Here is a 19,717-nt window from a genome sequence, read left to right as displayed (position 1 = left end):
TCAGATCAATAGCGCCACCTGCTGAAGGCTCTTGGAGACAACACCACGCCTTAGCCTAACCATCAATCTTTAGTTTTGACCTCACTCTGGCTTTAGCCTTTCATTCCCCTGGCTGGTTCTCTCTGTTTCGGTCACCAGGGCACACTTTGGCCCAGAGCAATGATTCACCAGGGTCTTTTATGTAAACCCAGCCAGGGGAAACATTAGTTACACCCAACAGCTGCAGCTGCTGCAGTCACTTCCTGGCCTGGCCTGTCTGTCCACGACTAAGAGCAGGACAATACTACATCCAGGGAGGAAAAGTTAAGGGCAAGCTCTAATTTGTGCTTCAACTCTCTATCTGTCTGTTTTGTAAGTGAAATCAAACAAGCTTTTTCCAGATGTACACACTGTACCTTATTTACTTAACTTGTTTGTCCCCCATATTTTTGTCTAGTAGTGCTTTATCTGTGCTCCTCAGACCAGAGATTAATGATCTATAAAAAGCAGTTACAGTACAGTACATCTCCTGGCAGCTAACAGACTCTTCCTAACAATCCAAACTCATAATCATATTCGGTGACCTAATTATTGGGATCTTCAAGATGCTCCAAAGACAAGTGCTTCTTCTGCAGAGAGAAGGCAAGAAAGAGAGGCACACACAGAACTAGCAGCTATCTCCCCACCTCTTCTCATCTCTGTAATTATGAACATTGAACAAGGAGTGATGTAATAAAGTTGTGCTGTTGGCAAGCTGTGTCGTGTTGTGTTTGTAGTTTTGTGTCTGTAGTGTGTGTTGTGTTATTCTGTCCTTACGCTGTGCTGGCTCTCTATCTCCTCATGTTTCTGCTGCAGGGCCTGGGAGGCCCTGATGGAATCTCCGATCCCCCACTGTGTCCGGAGCTGCTCTGTGCCAGGCCCCTCCAGCCAATTCACAACCTGCATAGCAACAAGGAAGAGAAAGACCCCATTAACACACACTTCATGACTCACAGACACACACCCCAGGACCAACCAATCAAATACCTTCCAGGCATCTGTGAGGTCGATGATTGGACACAATCATTAACAAATGCTTTATCACTTCCCCCCCAGGCCCACCAATCAAATACCTTCAGGTATCTGTGAGGTCTCTTACTGGTTGGAACACATTTAAATCAGTGTGGGATTGGGTTAAATGGGGTACTTGTTTGTTTCGGTTAAAATGGGGTACTTAAAACCAGAAGGTATAATCACTATAAAGCATCTATGAACATTTATAATGTCTTATAATGAGACAAATAGTGTACCATGTGTCAGCACAAAACAAGGTTTTGCCAGGTTACCTATAAAGTAAATATTGATTAGGGAATATCGAAAAACATGATCAATTTAATTCAACATCTGGTTCAAATATATTAAAGCAGCATTTAGAGAGGATCAATAAGAGGTGTTTAGAATCCACTGAACTGTGTAAGAGGGGTGATGAAATGGTTCAGTGTGTTGAGTTTGATAGAGCGGTTTTCTTCTGCATCAGCTTTTAGCTTGGTGAGGCAATTCTACCGCCGGTCTCCTACAGAGCTTGGAGCAATACAGCTTACAAACTACTCCCCCACTCACTACACAGCATCTTTACTCCCAGCAGATAAGAACTAGGCCAAACTCCCCAAGCCAAACTAATCCTACTGCTGCCTAGGAACATACAATACCCCAGGAACTAGCCACACTGGGAGACACATTTGAAATGGAAGACATTGAATACACGGAGCAGGGTGAGGGGAAAATCGCATTAAAACACCATTTAGATGTATTTTCGGAAGGGCTGTGGTCACCACAGTATTGGGGAGCTATTTCATATATTTTTTTCACATATATATTATTTTCCTATTTCAATCTTATAGCAGCCTTATGCTTGGCGTGACTGTAATGGGAAGTAAGAGCAGACCATCTGATATGCCCCTAAATATTTTGATATGCAAACTGGAATAAAAATGTAAGCGGACCAGTGCTTCTATAGTGAAACAAATCTCGCACCTGTGCAGTTTGCGAGTGATGTTGTTAGGCTACATTGTGTCGTTGTTTCTTCTTCAGAGCACACTGGTGAGCAACATCCTTTCACTTCACGAGAGAACCACGAGTTCTTCACCTTAAGCACTGTATCCACAAAAATGTTTACGATCTGAATGATGATGATGATTATGGTGAAGGGGGTGATTGAATTTAAAATATTCAATGGAGGTTGGCAACTATGTTTGGCCTCCAGCCAATTTGTTCCTGATCTTGTAGCTAGTTGGTGGTCCAGAACATAATTAGCCAATTAGCAAATAGCCTATATACCAGCCCAATTCATAGTCCTACACTATACATTTAACCCATGTGTATAGCTGTATAGTGAGAGGGATACAATCTGTTTAGATGCCGTGAAAACATTTCATAGTAGGCTTATAGTAGTAGGCCTATACATTTTTTTTCATACAAACCTTCAGAGCATATAGTGCAAAACTTGAAAGAACTTGTGGTTCTCACGGTCAAGCGAAACGACAAAATCATACAATATATCACCAGTGCCCTCTGAAGAGAAAACAACGACATGCAGTCTAACAAACGGCAGCGTTATGACGGGACCCAGGACAGAGTTTGGGAAATCCTGATCTAGGGTGTAATCATTAGTCCAACAGTTGCAAATGAAAGTTTCTGTTGGACAAATTTAGGTACAGTGGCAAGAAAAAGTATGTGAACCCTTTGGAATTACCTGGATTTCTGCATAAATTGGTTATAACATTTGATCTGATCTTCATCTAAGTCACCACAATAGACAAACACAGTCTGCTTAAACTAATAACACACAAACAATTATACGTTTTCATGTCTTTATTGAACACACAGTGTAAACGTTCACAGTGCAGGGTGGAAAAAGTATGTGAACCCTTGGATTTAATAACTGGTTGACCCTCTTTTGGCAGCAATAAACTCAACCAAACGTTTTCTGAAGTTGCGGATCAGCAAAGCAGCCCCAAACCATGATGCTCCCTCCACCAGACTTTACAGTTGGGATGAAGTTTCGATGTTGGTGTGCTGTGCCTTTTTTTCTCCACACATAGTGTTGTGTGTTCCTTTCAAACAACTCAACTTTATTTTTTATCTGTCCACAGAATGTTTTGCCAAAAGCGCTGTGGAACATCCAGGTGCACATTTGCGAACTTCAGACATGCAGCAATGTTTTTTTTTGGACAGTGGCTTCTTCCGTTGTGTCCTCCCATGAACACCATTCTTGTTTAGTGTTTTATGTATCGTAGACTCGTCAAAAGGGATGTCAGCATGTTCCAGAGATTTCTGTAAGGCTTTAGCTGACACTCTAGGATTCTTCTTAACCTCATTGAGCATTCTGCAATGTGCACTTGCAGTCATCCTTTCAGGATGGCCACTCCTAGGGAGAGTAGCAAAAGTGCTGAACTTTCTCCATTTAAAGACAATTTGTCGTACTGTGAACTGATGAACATCAATACTTTTAGAGATACTTGTGTAACCCTTTCCAGCTTGATGCAAGTCAACAATTCTTAATCTTAGGTCTTCTGAGATATCTTTGGTTCGAGGCTTGGTTCACATCAGGCAATGCTTCTTGTGAATAGCAAACTCACATGTTGTGAGTGTTTTTTATAGGGCAGGACAGCAATAACCAACATCTCCAATCTCGTCTCATTGATTGGACTACAGGTTAGCTGACTCCTGACTCCAATTAGCTTTTGGAAAAGTCATTAGCCTAGGGGTTCACATACTTTTCCCAACCTAATGTTTAAAAGATGTATTCAATATAGACAAGAAAAATACAATAATTTGTGTGTTATTAGTTTAAGCACACTGTGGTTGTCTATTGTTGTGACTAAGATGAAGATCAGATCAAATGTTATGACTAATTTATGCAGAAATCCAGGTAATTCCAAAGGGTTCACATACTTTTTCTTGCCACTGTATGTTTATCCCCGTTTTGTTCCGTTTGCTTCCATTTAAGAAATGTTTTTCAACAGAATCGGCAGAATGAATACACCCCTGATCACACGCAAAGTGTTTACTTTCATAGCAGCCACATAAAAACAGCATGATGACTTTGCTCGTTGTATATATAGTTCTATCTCGCAACAATCTACGTGCTCTCCTCCTCTCAACTTTTCACTTGTGGACTTCAGTGCACAACACATCAGCTGTCTGTGGCCAGCGAAAAAACCTTTCCTAGCTAAACCTTCATATAATGACCTCTGACCGCTACACACATCCTACATTGTTGTCACGTCATAGTCAACTAAAACTACTAGAATTAACGCATTAGTAAACCCGCTAAAATCATGCAGTACAGTGTACAATCAGAATGCAGTTTAGCAGTTACACCCAGAGGGCAATAAATTAATAAAACCAAAAGCTTACCTTGACTTGGAAGAGTTCCAGTGTTGGATAGCCAGAGCCAGCTAGCTAACATAGCATCTCTCTCTGTTTGAGCCAGCTGTTTGGGTAGGCTAAACTAGCTAGCTGCATTTGCTAGCTAAGTGAAAGTTTAAAAAAATACAACCAAATATAGCTATCTCTCTCTCTCTCTTGCTTCTTCTTAATTTTGGAAGACATACATTTTTTCAAAAACTGTTACATTTACATTTAAGTCATTTAGCAGACGCTCTTATCCAGAGCGACTTACAAATTGGTGCATTCACCTTATGACATCCAGTGGAACAGCCACTTTACAATAGTGCATCTAAATCAACTATTGTCTTTCTCTCTCTTTGAGTCAACTACTCACCACATTTTATAAAGTGCTAGCTAGCTCTAGCTTATGCTTTTAGTACCAGATTCATTCTCTGATCCTTTGATTGGGTGGACAACGTGTCAGTTCATGCTGCAAGAGTTCTGCTAAGCTGGAGGACGTCCTCCCAAAGCTGTCATAATTACTGTGTAAGTCTATGGAAGGGGGTTGAGAACCATGAGCCTCCTAGGTTTTGTATTGAAATCATTGTACCCAGAGGAGTACAGAAGCTATCTGTCCTCCAGCTACACCATTGCAAAACATTATATTTTAATAAATTATTTGGTGACGGGAATACATTTTGAAAAGTTTTATCTAAAAAGGCTGAATTTTTAAACGTTTCACTATTTTTATTTTTATGATATTCACTGAGGAGGATGGTCCTTCCCTTCCTCTGAGGAGCCTCCACTGGTTGCTATAAGATGTAAATCGGAAGATAATGGACCTGTGAAAAAAATATAAAATAGCTCCCCACTACCATGACATATACAGTGGGGAGAACAAGTATTTGATACACTGCCGATTTTGCAGGTTTTCCTACTTACAAAGCATGTAGAGGTCTGTAATTTTTATCATAGGTACACTTCAACTATGAGAGACGGAATCTAAAACAAAAATCCAGAAAATCACATTGTATGATTTTTAAATAATTAATTTGCATTTTATTGCATGACATAAGTATTTGATACATCAGAAAAGCAGAACTTAATATTTGGTAGAGAAACCTTTGTTTGCAATTACAGAGATCATACGTTTCCTGTAGTTCTTGACTAGGTTTGCACACACTGCAGCAGGGATTTTGGCCCACTCCTCCCTACAGATCTTCTCCAGATCCTTCAGGTTTCGGGGCTGTCGCTGGGCAATACGGACTTTCAGCTCCCTCCAAAGATTTTCTATTGGGTTCAGGTCTGGAGACTGGCTAGGCCACTCCGGGACCTTGAGATGCTTCTTACGGAGCCACTCCTTAGTTGCCATGGCTGTGTGTTTCGTGTCGTTGTCATGCTGGAAGACCCAGCCACGACCCATCTTCAATGCTCTTACTGAGGGAAGGAGGTTGTTGGCCAAGATCTCGCGATACATGGCCCCATCCATCCTCCCCTCAATACGGTGCAGTCGTCCTGTCCCCTTTGCAGAAAAGCATCCCCAAAGAATGATGTTTCCACCTCCATGCTTCACGGTTGGGATGGTGTTCTTGGGGTTGTACTCATACTTCTTCTTCCTCCAAACACGGCGAGTGGAGTTAGACCAAAAAGCTCTATTTTTGTCTCATCAGACCACATGACCTTCTCCCATTCCTCCTCTGGATCATCCAGATGGTCATTGGCAAACTTCAGACAGGCCTGGACATGCACTGGCTTAAGCAGGGGGACCTTGCGTGCGCTGCAGGATTTTAATCCATGACGGCGTAGTGTGTTACTAATGGTTTTCTTTGAGACTGTGGTCCCAGCTCTCTTCAGGTCATTGACCAGGTCCTGCCGTGTAGTTCTGGGCTGATCCCTCACCTTCCTCGTGATCATTGATGCCCCACGAGGTGAAATCTTGCATGGAGCCCCAGACCGAGGGTGATTGACCGTCATCTTGAACTTCTTCCATTTTCTAATAATTGCGCCAACAGTTGTTTCCTTCTCACCAAGCTGCTTGCCTATTGTCCTGTAGCCCATCCCAGTCTTGTGCAGGTCTACAATTGTATCCCTGATGTCCTTACACAGCTCTCTGGTCTTGGCCATTGTGGAGAGGTTGGAATCTGTTTGATTGAGTGTGTGGACAGGTGTCTTTTATACAGGTAACGAGTTCAAACAGGTGCAGTTAATACAGGTAATGAGTGGAGAACAGGAGGGCTTCTTAAAGAAAAACTAACAGGTCTGTGAGAGCCGGAATTCTTACTGGTTGGTAGGTGATCAAATACTTATGTCATGCAATAAAATGCAAATTAATTATTTAAAAATCATACAATGTGATTTTCTGGATTTTTGTTTTAGATTCCGTCTCTCACAGTTGAAGTGTACCTATGATAAAAATTACAGACCTCTACATGCTTTGTAAGTAGGAAAACCTGCAAAATCGGCAGTGTATCAAATACTTGTTCTCCCCACTGTATATATTTAATGTATTAATTGAATGGTGACCACAGCCCTTTCAAAAATACATTTAAATTGTGTTTTTTTCCACCCTTCTCCATGTATTCAATGTTTTACTTCTGGGCTATTATGACGAATCTGGCAGTTCCTTCTCAATATGTTCCTAGACTCCTGCCTACTGGACAACATCTTCATCACCATAGCAACAGACAGCTCATTCCCTTAGAATCTAGAATCGGTCAAATCTCAAATAGAATCCATTCCATGGAACACATCTCATCATCTGCTCACTTCCTCATTGGTACAGTTTTATCATCCAATCTGCTTTGCACAGTAAAACATTCAAAATTGTTCTGCTTTGCACTGTAAAAAATTCAAAATTGTTCTGCTTTGCACTGTAAAACATTCAAAATTGTTCTGCTTTGCACAGTAAAACATTCAAAATTGTTCTGCTTTGCACTGTAAAACATTCAAAATTGTTCTGCTTTGCACTGTAAAACATTCAAAATTGTTCTGCTTTGCACTGTAAAACATTCAAAATTGTATCCCTGAGGCACCAGGCCTATCCACAGGGGGTAGCCTACATTGAGAAGACTCATAAGAACATAGGTCTAATGGTCAGTTGCAAATGAAATGGTACTTCTGTCAGAGAAATATGTGATTGGGGGTTCAGTGACCAAAAAAGGTTGAGAACCACTGTTTTAGATGCTAAAGTAGAGTTCAATCTATTGGCCAATGGGAGAAAAGGCGTTTTCCCTTCATGGAAATTAGGTAGTGCCAAGGAAGAAGTGTGCTGGGATGAAGGCCATGTGTGCTGAGTGTGTGTGTGTGTGTGTGTGTGTGTGTGTGTGTGTGTGTGTGTGTGTGTGTGTGTGTGTGTGTGTGTGTGTGCGTGCGTGCGTGCGTGCGTGCGTGCGTGCGTGCGTGCGTGCGTGCGTGCGTGCGTGCGTGCGTGCGTGCGTGTAGCCATGTGTGCCAACTAATGAGTAACCCTGCCAGAGACTAGAAGTCAACAGCCTTTGGGAAGTTAGCTTTTCCATCCAGTGGTATGTAACGCTGACTTTGGAACGAGAAGACCTAACCGAAAAGGTTTTAATATGAGTTGGTTACAGGGACAGTCAGACAATTTATCACCAGGGTCTGGCTTTGAATACACTGAAGGCAAGGCTTCAATTGAAAATTAAGTTCCACTGAAGCATCACATTCCCTCGTTCCTGAGAATTACAACCACTGGGTCTTTCTCTGGATGTCTGGTGAACTAATCCTCATGAAATCCTGTGTGTGTGTATAGCTTTTTAACCTCTCTGAAACAAAGTGCAAAAGACAATGGAAAAAAGAGCAGCCCTATTCTACACTTGTCTCCCTCAGTCTGGTCACTGGTCTGCTGTTGTTGATGGCATTGGGCCTAAGTCAAGGCAGTGCGATGTCTGAAATATCCGTTTGTTTGAATCCTGGCCTCAGTCTTTCACTACGCTGGTGTTTTGGATCCATTAGGGCAGTGTGTGTAGGCTTGTCAGTGGGCTGGTGTTGACGACGTCATAGTGTGTGTGTGCAGTGTGTGAACAGTGTGTGTTTTCGCATCTCTGTGCGTGCATATGTGTGTGTGTGATGTGATATAGGGCAGTGTGTGTGCAGTACCTGCATGACCTTGGTCTGTATATCCTCCAGCTGGGATCGTTTGCTGCGTTGGCGACACACCTCCTGGTACTTGGTGTATTGTTCTCTGAGGGAATCCAGCAGTTTCATGACCTGAAATAATTGAAAATGTACTTACCTTGCATATAGTCTTTGTATTTATTGTATATCGTATTTGTATGTTATGTGTGAATTTTGCTGTTATATGTTTACTATATATTTTTAAATCTTATCTGAATTGACACAACTGAAGTTCCCTCTGGGAAATAAAAAGTGATTCTATTCCATTGTACCTGTGGCTGGGCCAGTAGCTCGTCATCCATGGGGGACCAGGCCACACCACCTCCCTCTGCCCCGTTAAACCGCCGCTGCTGCAGCTCCGACAGCAACTCATGGCCTGGAGGGGAGAGAGGTGCGGATGATCAGAGGGGGAATGGTAGTGACAGGGGGAGAGATAATGAGTGACAGAGAGAGAGAGGGAGGGAGGAGATAAAGGGGTAAGAGTGGGTGAAAGAGAGCAGGAGAGAGAGATGGGGGAGAGAGAAAGAGAGGGGGGGGGGCGTGGTAGTGGCTGCAGAGACAAAATGTTGCTGCAATTCTACACATTTTGCCATGGGACAGAGAGAACATTTTAATGTTTTAAAGCTAGTTTCCTGCAATTCTACATATTTTGACATGGGTCTGAGAGAAAAAAAATGCAGTTTCAAAGTGAATTTCCTGCAATTCTACACATTTTGCCATGGGGCTGAGAGAACATTTTCAGTTTTAAAACAAATGTCCTTAAATGATACACATTTTGCCATGGCTTATGCCTTGTTCTTATGCTATCTAAGTGACTCAAACATTATCACAAAATCAATCGAGGCCCCATGCCATGACATTTTTTTAATTTTAGATTCTCCCTGACTGTCTAGTTTTTATTTTGGTCGTTTTTAATCGTTTAGGTTTATTATCCCGATTTATTTTTTCCAATCTTAACTTAATTGAATTAATTTGTATTTTTTTGTGGCGGCCACGATTTACCCCCTGTTGCTAAATGTATATATGGACTGTGTACAATGTGTACGACAAGCAGCACATCCTTAATTGTCATCCATTAAGTTACAAAATACATATCAGATGTACATTGTTGTCGAGGAGTACTTCAGGAGAAAAATTGATATTCATTTATTCATAATACCAACATCAACAACATCCCAACCAGTGAAATATTACATCGGAAAGCCTTCCAAGTCCTTTCCTTGACAAAGGCACACAACAAATAGGACAGAGAATTCTTCTCATATCATATACATGCTCTTATTCTATCTCATGCTGTATCCCCTAGCCTCTCTGTTGTGCCTGTAACAACACAACTACACAAACAAGCCCTTTCCGTATTCATTATGAATGGCATTCACTCAGAGATAGAGAGAAAGAAAGAGAGAGAGAGAGAGAGCGCACGCTTGGCATTTGCTCAGAGAGAGAGAGAGAGAGAGAAAGAGAACAGATTGTACCCTATTCTCTATATAATGCACAATGTTTGAAAAGGGCCCATAGGTTTCTGGTAAAAAGTAGTGCACTATGTAAATAATAGGGTGCCATTTAGGACCCATCCAGAGTGAGTTCTTCCGTGGCAAGCACAGTACCAGAGACACGTTGAGCTGACTGTCCATTCCACAACCCCCAGACAAAGCTCCTTTCATTGGGCCAGCTCTGCTATGTGCTGGCCTTCCAGGGCTGCGTCCAATATGGCACCTTATTCCCTTTATAGTGCACCTATGGGTCCTGGTCAAAAGTACTGCACTATAAAGGGAATAAGGTGCTATTTGGGACACAGCCCAGCTCTGGCCTCCCACTCTCTACCAGAGCTGTCTCAGTAAATATTTTCATTGTAGTAAAACCATTCAAGTAACGCACTACTCACCACTAGACCTGAAACCGCACCCTAGATTGCAATACTTTTCAACAGGGCCATAGGGAATAGACTGCCATTTGGGACGTACCCTAAGAGTTAGTTTACTGAAGGTTTTAGCCAAGTGGAAACGTCTTCTCTGCTGGCGGCGTGCACGGCTAACCATGGTGGTTAACATTCTAGCTTCAAATCATCCCTGTATCACATCCCATTAAACTTAACAGAGCCCAACCTGGTTTAGAACCACACAGCACTACTTGCTTGGCTACTGGTATTGAGAAGTTTGCATAAAGATTTGACAAAAGTAGAATAATTACCAGTTTGTAGAACTGTTTCAGGATCCAACGATGGTAGGAAGTTACAATCTGGTGGCCTGGGAGAAAGATAAGAAAGCAATGTCTTTACTGGCCTAAATAAACATGTCATAAACAATATAATGTGCTGCAATTCCACTGCCACAAACAATTCCTCAATCATTGGGCACTTTTAAAGAAAACAAATAAATGTCAACATGTTGGTCAAATAAATACCTTTCTTTGTCCAACTGGCTGCTTTTCTCACTGTCATTGATGACCAGCAGCTCATCTAGAAGGGATGTGGACTCCTTGGTAAACTTTTCAAAGACCTGAGAAGGAAAACACTTTTGTAAGTTGTGTGTCATACAAAACATAATGCACATATGGACACAGGCAGAGATGAACTGAATTTGAACTTGCCTTCCTCAAACTATGAGGCTGATTTTGACATACAAGATACAATATACTTTATTGCCACACAACCAAGGTTGGTGGTATTTGTTTGCATGTGTCTGTATTGTTATGGTGTTGATGTAAACATTGGTAATATGTACATTAACTTTATAAGCAAGTAATCTGATAAATCATAAACGTCTTTGATCTCATCCAAAGCCATTATTATCCGAGTTGCAAATCATTTCCAAATCATTTGGTGCTTTAAACAGTAATTGTACAGTCACATTGGGGATGTATTGCAATGGCGGCTTACCAGTCTTTTGTTCACCCAGTCTATGTGATCGTACACCAGACTTCCTCCAAACTCATCAGTCAGCTGACAGGGCTCGATGTAGCGTGTGAGCTTATTGGCAGATACCAGAATGACCTGGAACAGAGGAGTGGGAGAAAGTATTATTTTATTTATAATAATTTTTTCTTTTTTTTCTTCACATTTTCAAACAGTACATTTATATTTTCCAACAGGGCTATACATTTGGGTGAGGTTTTTTTCTCGCCTGAGCTGAGTAGCCTCGTTTCACTGCCAAAAATAAAATTAAACCATCTAGTGTTCAGCGAAATAACAACACAATGTCAACTACAGGTAGCCTAGTCAAATAATTAACATCCAATAACATTAACCGTTACTCTCTCGCGGGAAACCTTCACTCTTGTGCAGACATTTAGAAACGAAACATGATCATTTGAAAAATAAGCCATGGGAGTTTTTTGAGCGAGAATAAAGACGACTTTCGAGTAGTAAGACATGTTTAAATACCATTAATAAGAAGGGGCTAGAAGCGTCTTATATGGTGAGCTACTGAGTGGCTAGGACAGGCAAGCCCCATACTATTGTGGAGGACTTAATTCTTCCTGCTGCCGCGGATATGGCTGGCACAATGCTGGGGGAAAAGGCCCCAAAAACTACACAGACAATGCCTTCATCAAACAACACTGTTTCACGACGCATCAATGAAATGGCAGGAGATGTTTGGAAACAATTACTGCTTCGCATATAAGCCAGTGAATTATACGCGTTACAGCTGGATGAGTTAACAGACGTGGCGGGCCTGGCACAGCTCCTGGTATATGTCCGTTACGTTTATGGGGGGTCAATTAAGGAAGACATCCTCTTCTGCAAACCACTGGAAACCAGGACAACATGAGAGGATATGTTTTAAGTACTGGACAGCTTTGTGACATCAAATGGACTTTGGTGGTCAAGATGTGACGATATCTGTACTGATGGCGCAAAAGCCATGACAGGGAGACATAGTGGAGTGGTAACGTGTGTGCAAGCAGTTGCTCCCCAACGCCACTTGAGTACACTGCAGCATCCACGGGAGGCTCTTGCTGCCAAGGGAATGCCTGACAGCTTGAAAGACGTTTCAGACACTACAGTGAAAATGGTTAACTTTGTTAAAGCAAGACCACTGTACTCTTTTCTTTTTTTTGAAAACTCTGTTTATTAAGTTTTACACACACACACACACACACACACACACACACACACACACACACACACACACACACACACACACACACACACACACACACACACACACACACACACACACACACACACACACACACAGGCAAGACAACACAAAGCAATATAAATAATATACTCAACAAGAAAAAAAACAAATAATACATTAAAAAAAAAAAGCTTTAAAGATACCATACTTTAGACAAGTTAAACACACCAGGCAGAAGGCTACAAAGGTTAAAGGGCAATCTATAGTACAGGGACAGAGCAAACACCTCACCATTGTTCCTGTTAACAGTCAAGGGATAGGGGTGGAGAAATGCAACCACTCACAGACAGTCATGGCCACAGACCGACCATCCACTGGACCAAAAATAAAAAGTTTACAATGCTTTAAAATAAAAAATGAATAATAATTGTTTTATGTAGGCGTGAACAAAATGTTTAAATAAAAATAACTGGGAAAAACAAGCTCACATTTTAGTCCCTGCCCGGGCAAGATGAACAAGGCATCCGCAGGTCACAATCAATAAGCACATCAACCTTAATGCCCCCCCCCCCCCCCCCCCCCCCCCGCTGCCATCTTCCAGTTCTGTAGTATTAGCCGTCTAGCAAAAAGAGTTGTATAAGCAACAGTGTCCGACTGGATTCTTGACAGGGGGGTACCTATGGGCAGTACTCCAAAAAGGGCTGTAAGGGGAGACGGATCTATAACAGTGTCATATATATCAGAGAAACATTTAAATATGAATTCCCAGAAACCTGACAGTTTATGACAGCCCCAGAACATATGCAACAGTGTGGCTGGTTCCATTTTACATCTGACACAGGTAGGATCAAAATCAGAGAATATTCTTCCAAGTTTGGCCCCAGAACAGTGGATACGGTGAACCACCTTGAATTGAATGAGGCTGTGTCTAGTGCTAAAAGAGGACGAATGCACCCTGTGCAGCACAGATTCCCAGGTGTCTTCCCCAAGTTCCTCCCCCAAATCCTTTTCCCATCAAGTCTTTAAAGGCACCAAAGAAGGGTTCTGTAAGTCATGAATGATTGCATATACATCTGAAATTGCGCCCCTAGGAAGCTTGTTCAGCTCCAAGATGCTCTCTATAGCTGTATTTGCAGGCCTATGGGGAAATTCAGGTGTGTTAGCTCTGACAAAGTTCCTAGTCTGGAGGTAGCGGAAAAAGTGGGATTGGGGTAGGTTGAACTTTTCCTGTAGCTGAGCAAAAGAGGCAAATGTATCATCAGAATAATTGGGCTAGTAAGGAGAGGCCTAGTGAGTGCCAGATGCCAAAAGCCCCATCATTCAAAGATGGAGGAAATAAAATGTTCTAATTGATCGGGCCTGATAGAGAAAACCCTCGGAGGCTAAAGGCTAAACGGAACTGATTCCAAATTTTAAGAGACTGCTTTACAATTGGGTTGACACACTTTTTGCCCAGGGACACTGGGAGAGACAAGCACAACACAGAAGAAAGTGCAGCAGGTTTACACGATTTAGACTCCATCTGGACCCAGAGTGGTCTAGGGCCAGTAGGATCAGTCTGCAGCCAGTACAGAAGGGCTCTGAAATTTGCAGCCCAATGGTATGCCCAATTGCAGCCAATTGGGTAGCTAAACCACCCAATGACTTAGGCTTCTGTAAATGTTTTCTACCAATCCGTGGTACCTTGCCATCCCAAATAAAATGTATGAATGTTTGATCCAGTGAAATAATATTTTGGAATAAAAATGGGTAAACATTGAAATAAATATAAAAATTTGGGCAACACACTCATTTTAATGACATTAATCCTTCCGATAAGAGAAAGAGGTAGCGAATTCCAAAAAGTAAAAGATTGTTTCAAACTGTCTGCTAGAGCAACAAAGTTCTCCTGAAACAAATTTGAATATTTCCTTGTCACTTTAACTCCCAAGTAGGTGAATTGATCCCGGACAATCCTAAACTGAGAACTTGTAAAAGAGCACTTTAAAGCAGCCTTGTTTACAGGAAAAAGCTCACTCTTGCCTAGATTCAGCTTGTACCCTGAGATTGATCCAAACTTTTTAAGAACAGATAAGGCGCGTGGCAATGAGGTATCAGGGTTAGAGATAAACAAAAGGAGGTTGTCCGCATATAGCGAGACTTTCTGCTCTAAGCCCGTCCTGATTATTCCTTGAATGGCATCATTAGAGCGTAGTGCAATGGCGAGAGGCTCGATTGCCAAAGCAAACAGGGGGAGAGTGGACAACCCTGTCTCGATCCGCGGTGCAAGGGAAAATAGTCAGAAGACAAGTTGTTAGTCCGTACCGAAGCCATGGGGGAAAAATAAAGAATCTTTATCCACGCAATGAATTTGGGGCCAATGCCAAATCTATAAAGGGGAACTGTTAGGTAATCCCACTCAACGCGGTCAAACGCTTTTTCCGCATCAAGTGAGACCACCACCTCCGGGTCCTCCGACGCTGGGGAGTACAGTATATTCATAAGGCGCCTAATATTGAAAAACAAATGCCTATTTCTCACAAAGCCAGTCTGGTCAGAGTGTATTACTTGGTGCAGCAAGCCTTCCATACGGATGGCTAAAAGCTTGGCTATGATTTTGTAATCACAGTTTAAAAGCGAGATTGGGCGATAGGATCCACATTCCAGGGGGTCTTTGTTTTTATTTAATAGTAATGAAATTGAAGCCTGATAAAGACTAGGCGGTAGCTTTGAGGTATTAAGGCACTCTGCAAATAATCGAGACAAGAATGGGCAAAGCAGACCAGAAAACGTCCTGTAAAATTCGGTTGGAAAACCGTCCGGACCCGGTGATTTACCACTTTTCATTGCGGACACTACTGTTGCAATCTCCTCAGGTGTAAATTCTTCTTCTAGCCAGTCATGGGAGTCTGTATCAATTGAAGGCATATTCAGGCCATTAAAGAAGGAATCAATCAGCAAAGGGTCTTGAGGAGATTCAGAGGTGTATAGCGCAGAGTAAAATTGTTTGAATTGATCATTGATCTCTTTATGTATAACTGTGGTGGCACCAGACGGGGTCCTTATTTGTGGGATTAGACGTGAGGCCTCAGATTTATGGATCTGATGTGCAAGGAGTTTACTGGCCTTGTCGCCTTGTTCATACACTCTGTACCGAGCTCGCAAGAGTAACTCTTCAGCTTGCCTGGTAGAAAGCTCATCAAATTCAGATTGGAGTAGTTGGCGCTCTTTAGGCAGATCAGAGGAAGGATCCGTAGCATACTTCTCATCCAATGTGGCTATGGACTCGCTCAGGTCCCGAAGTCGCTGAGAGCTAACTCTGTTTTGGTTGGCTGTATAAGAAATAATTTGGCCACGTAGGTATGCTTTGAGAGACTCCCATATGGTAGAGCAGGACATACCTGGTGTTGAATTAGTTTCTAGGAATAAGGTGATTTCAGAAGAAATGAAATTGACAAATTCCTTATCTGAGAGTAAAATGGGGTTAAGACGCCATTGATAACACATAGGAGGTCGCTGGGGAAACTAGTTCAAGCACTAATGGTGAATGGTCAGAAATAACAATACTCTTGTAAGTACACTGCCGAAGATTAGGCAGAAGTTTTTTGTCCAAAAATAAGTAATCAATCCGGGAGTATGTTTGATGAACATGAGAATAAAAGGAATACTGTCTATCTGTAGGATGTAGGAAACGCCAGGCCTCAAACATGGCATATTTCTGAAGAAAGGATTGAATAAGTAGGGCACATTTAGATGGGCCTGTAGTTGTTCGTGAGGACTTGTCAAGAACTGGGGACATGTTACAGTCGAAATCCCCCCCTAAAATCAACAAATGAGAATCTAAATTGGGTATAGCAGACAAAAAGGAAGAAATGAAACTTGTGTCATCCCAATTGGGAGCATAAACACTAGCCAAAACAAGAGGGGTAGAAAACAGTTTACCGGTTACTATGACGTATCGTCCCTTAGGATCAGCAATAACCTCAGAAGCTACAAAGGGAGTAGCTTTATCAACCAAAATGGCAGCACCTCTTGATTTACTATGAAAGTTAGAGTGGAACACTTGACCAACCCATTCCCTACGCATCCTAAAATGCTCACCAGTCCTCAAGTGAGTCTCTTGTAGAAATGCAACATTTGCATTCAAACCCTTTAAGTGTGTCAACACCCTCTTACGCTTCACCGGGTTATTAACCCCTTTGATGTTCCACGAAATGTACTTGATCGCATTATTTCGGCCCCTCTGGGCATTCCCGTTATACAACCCTGTCATTAGAGCATAGAATGGAAAAGCAATGAGCGCCCAAAAACCCCAGAATAACTTGTCTCAGAGTAATAATATACGATGGTAGATGTTTGGAAAAGGTACAGGAAAAAATAATTAAAAGACAGAATGACAACATGAGAACTGAACAATTCAACTTGCCAACTCCCCAACTATACAAGACTAGCATGTTATAACTAAACATAATTGTACCACAGGTGGGTTACTTACTATCCACAGTTCGCAAGCAACAGTTGCTGAACTGTGAGCAAGTTCAAGACTTCTTGATGTGACGTTGAATGTGAGACATAGCCTCATCCGGAGACTCAAATGTGTAGTCTTTACCATCATGAGATAGCCATAAACGGGCCGGGAATCGCAGTCCATACTTCACACATGGCCTTATGTTTCGTCGACATGCTGACATTCGGAAGCAATGTAGTCTTGGTTTTTACGGAAAGGGATCACCAAACTAATATTTTAAAATAGATACGGTTCTGCTGCAAAATTCACATAAACTTTAAGAATACCACGGGAGCAAACGGAAAACACGTCAGTCGCACATGGCGTCCCTCCAATCCCCCAAGACCACTGTACTCTTATGTATCTTCTGCATTATGCAATGATATGGGTAGCAACCACGTGACGCTTTTACAACATACAGCAGTGCGCTGGTTGTGAAGGGGCAAAGTATTGATACGTTTTTTTCAATTGAGAGACGAGCTTAAAGTTTTCTTTACTGACCATGATTTTCACATGTCTGACCGCTTGCATGATGACGAGTTTCTCAAACAACTGGGCTATCTGGGTGATAGCTTCCAACACTCTACTCTGCAAATTGGATGCAGTCAATCACAGTGCCATCCGTTTTGTCACCAAAGCCCCATATACTACCCACCGCTGCGACCTGTATGCTCTCGTTGGCTGGTCATCGCTACATATTCGTCACCAAACCCACTGGCTCCAGGTCATCTATAAGTCTTTGCTAGGTAAAGCTCCGCCTTATCTCAGCTCACTGGTCACCATAGCAACACCCATCTGTAGCACGCGCTCCAGCAGGTATATTTCACTGGTCATCCCCAAAGCCAACACTTCCTTTTGCCTGCCGTTCCTTCCAGTTCTCTGCTGCCAATGACTGGAAAGAATTGCAAAAATCACTGAAGTTGGAGACTTATATCTCCCTCACTAACTTTAAGCATCAGCTGTCAGAGCAGCTTACCGATCGCTGCAGCTGTACACAGCCCATCTGTAAATAGCCCATCCAACTACCTACCTCATTCCCATATTTGTTTTTGTTTTTCTGCTCTTTTGCACCCCATTATTTCTATTTGCACATCCTCATCTGCACATCTATTACTCCAGTGTTTAATTGCTAAATAGTAATAACTTCGCCACTATGGCCTATTTATTGCCTTACCTCCTTACTTCATTTGCACACACTGTATACAGATTTTTCTATTGTGTTATTGACTGTACGTTTGTTTATCCTATGTGTAACTCTGTATTGTTGTTTGTGTCGCACTGCTTTGCTTTTTCTTGGCCAGGTCGCAGTTGTAAATGAGAACTTGTTCTCAACTGGCCTACCTGGTTAAATAAAGGTGAAATAAAATAAATAAAATGTTTTTTTTCTCGCCTGAATGATCTGAATCTAGGATTACTCTCTCCTCAACTATATTCAATGTGCGGGACAAAATTGAGGCTATGATTAAGAAGTTGGAGTTCTTTTCTGTCTGCATTAACAAGGACAACACACAGGTCTTTCCATCATTGTATGATTTTTTGTGTGCAAATGAACTCAAGCTTACAATGTCAGATGTGATATAGCGAAGCACCTGAGTGAGCTGGGTGTGCAATTACTCAGGTACTTTCCCGAAACGGACGACAAAACAACTGGATTCGTTATCCTTTCATGCCCTGCCTCCAGTCCACTTAAAGATATCTGAACAAGAGAGCCTCATCGAAATTGCAACAAGCGGTTCTATGAAAATTGAATTTAATCAGAAGCCACTGCCAGATTTCTGGATTTTCTGCCTTTGCAAATCGCTCTGTTAAGACACTGACGCACTTTGCAACCACGTACCTATGTGAGAGTGGATTCTCGGCCCTCACTAGCATGAAAACTAAATACAAGCACAGACTGTGTGTGGAAAATGATTTAAGACTGAAACTCTCTCCAATACAACACAACATTGCAGAGTTATGGGGATTCTTTCAAGCACACCGTTCTCATTAACCTGTGGTGAGTTATTCACAATTTTTTATGAACAAACAAGGTTTTATATGTAAGATGGCTAAATAAAGAGCAAAATTATTGATTATTATAATATTATTATTTGTGCCCTGGTCCTATAAGAGCTCTTTGTCACTTCCCACGAGCCGGGTTGTGACAAAAACTCACACGCATTCTATTGTTTAATAAATGTATCGTATAGTGTGTGTGTGGCAGGCTTACAATGATTGCAAAAAATAACATTTGAGAGTGCGCTGACCCTGGTGCTAGAGGGGGTACGCAGATGGAGGTTGAATGTTTGAAGGGACAATAAAAAGTTTGGGAACCACTGCTCTATGGAGTCAGAACTGATTAAATCCCCACTGGTAATCCCCTCCAGTTGGAAATGCTACCCAAGGTTAGGCATAATAAATGCAACATTCACTTGACATTTAGAAACAATTGATCAAGCAGGCAGGACAGGGCCTAATCACAGCTGGTGGTCTTTTGCGATTATGATCTCTCGTACTGGGTAAAGAAAGTCCCCACATGAATGCTAAGAATTCAGAGACAACTCTAGGTAAAGACCCCTCTTCGACACATCAATGTGGACATTCAAGTAAGACTTTCTCTAGAATCTGGGAATGTGGAATAGGAATCTGGGAGAGGCCTATGCAGACATGTCTCTCTCTAAACAAAGGC

The 19,717-nt window shown here is 42.0% G+C and overlaps 1 protein-coding gene across 3 annotated transcripts in view; it reads right to left on the bottom strand.

Moving 5' to 3' along the window:
* LOC139538885 (SEC14 domain and spectrin repeat-containing protein 1-like) overlaps positions 1-19,717 on the bottom strand; it is a 72,663-nt gene that overhangs the window by 8,788 nt on the left and 44,158 nt on the right. For 2 of the 3 annotated variants that reach the window (XM_071341413.1, XM_071341414.1), the window contains 6 exons: positions 11,360-11,473; positions 10,885-10,979; positions 10,672-10,727; positions 8,754-8,857; positions 8,464-8,574; positions 796-918 (listed from right to left, as the gene is read on the bottom strand). In XM_071341413.1, coding sequence (XP_071197514.1) covers positions 796-918; positions 8,464-8,574; positions 8,754-8,857; positions 10,672-10,727; positions 10,885-10,979; positions 11,360-11,473 — 603 coding nt within the window. The remainder of the gene's footprint in view (positions 1-795; positions 919-8,463; positions 8,575-8,753; positions 8,858-10,671; positions 10,728-10,884; positions 10,980-11,359; positions 11,474-19,717) is intronic. The other variant, XM_071341415.1, reaches the window with a different exon arrangement.

This window comes from Salvelinus alpinus, chromosome 14, assembly GCF_045679555.1.
Source record: "Salvelinus alpinus chromosome 14, SLU_Salpinus.1, whole genome shotgun sequence".
In the NCBI taxonomy this organism is placed as follows: domain Eukaryota; kingdom Metazoa; phylum Chordata; class Actinopteri; order Salmoniformes; family Salmonidae; genus Salvelinus; species Salvelinus alpinus.
This window is presented reverse-complemented; position numbering and strand designations above follow the sequence as displayed.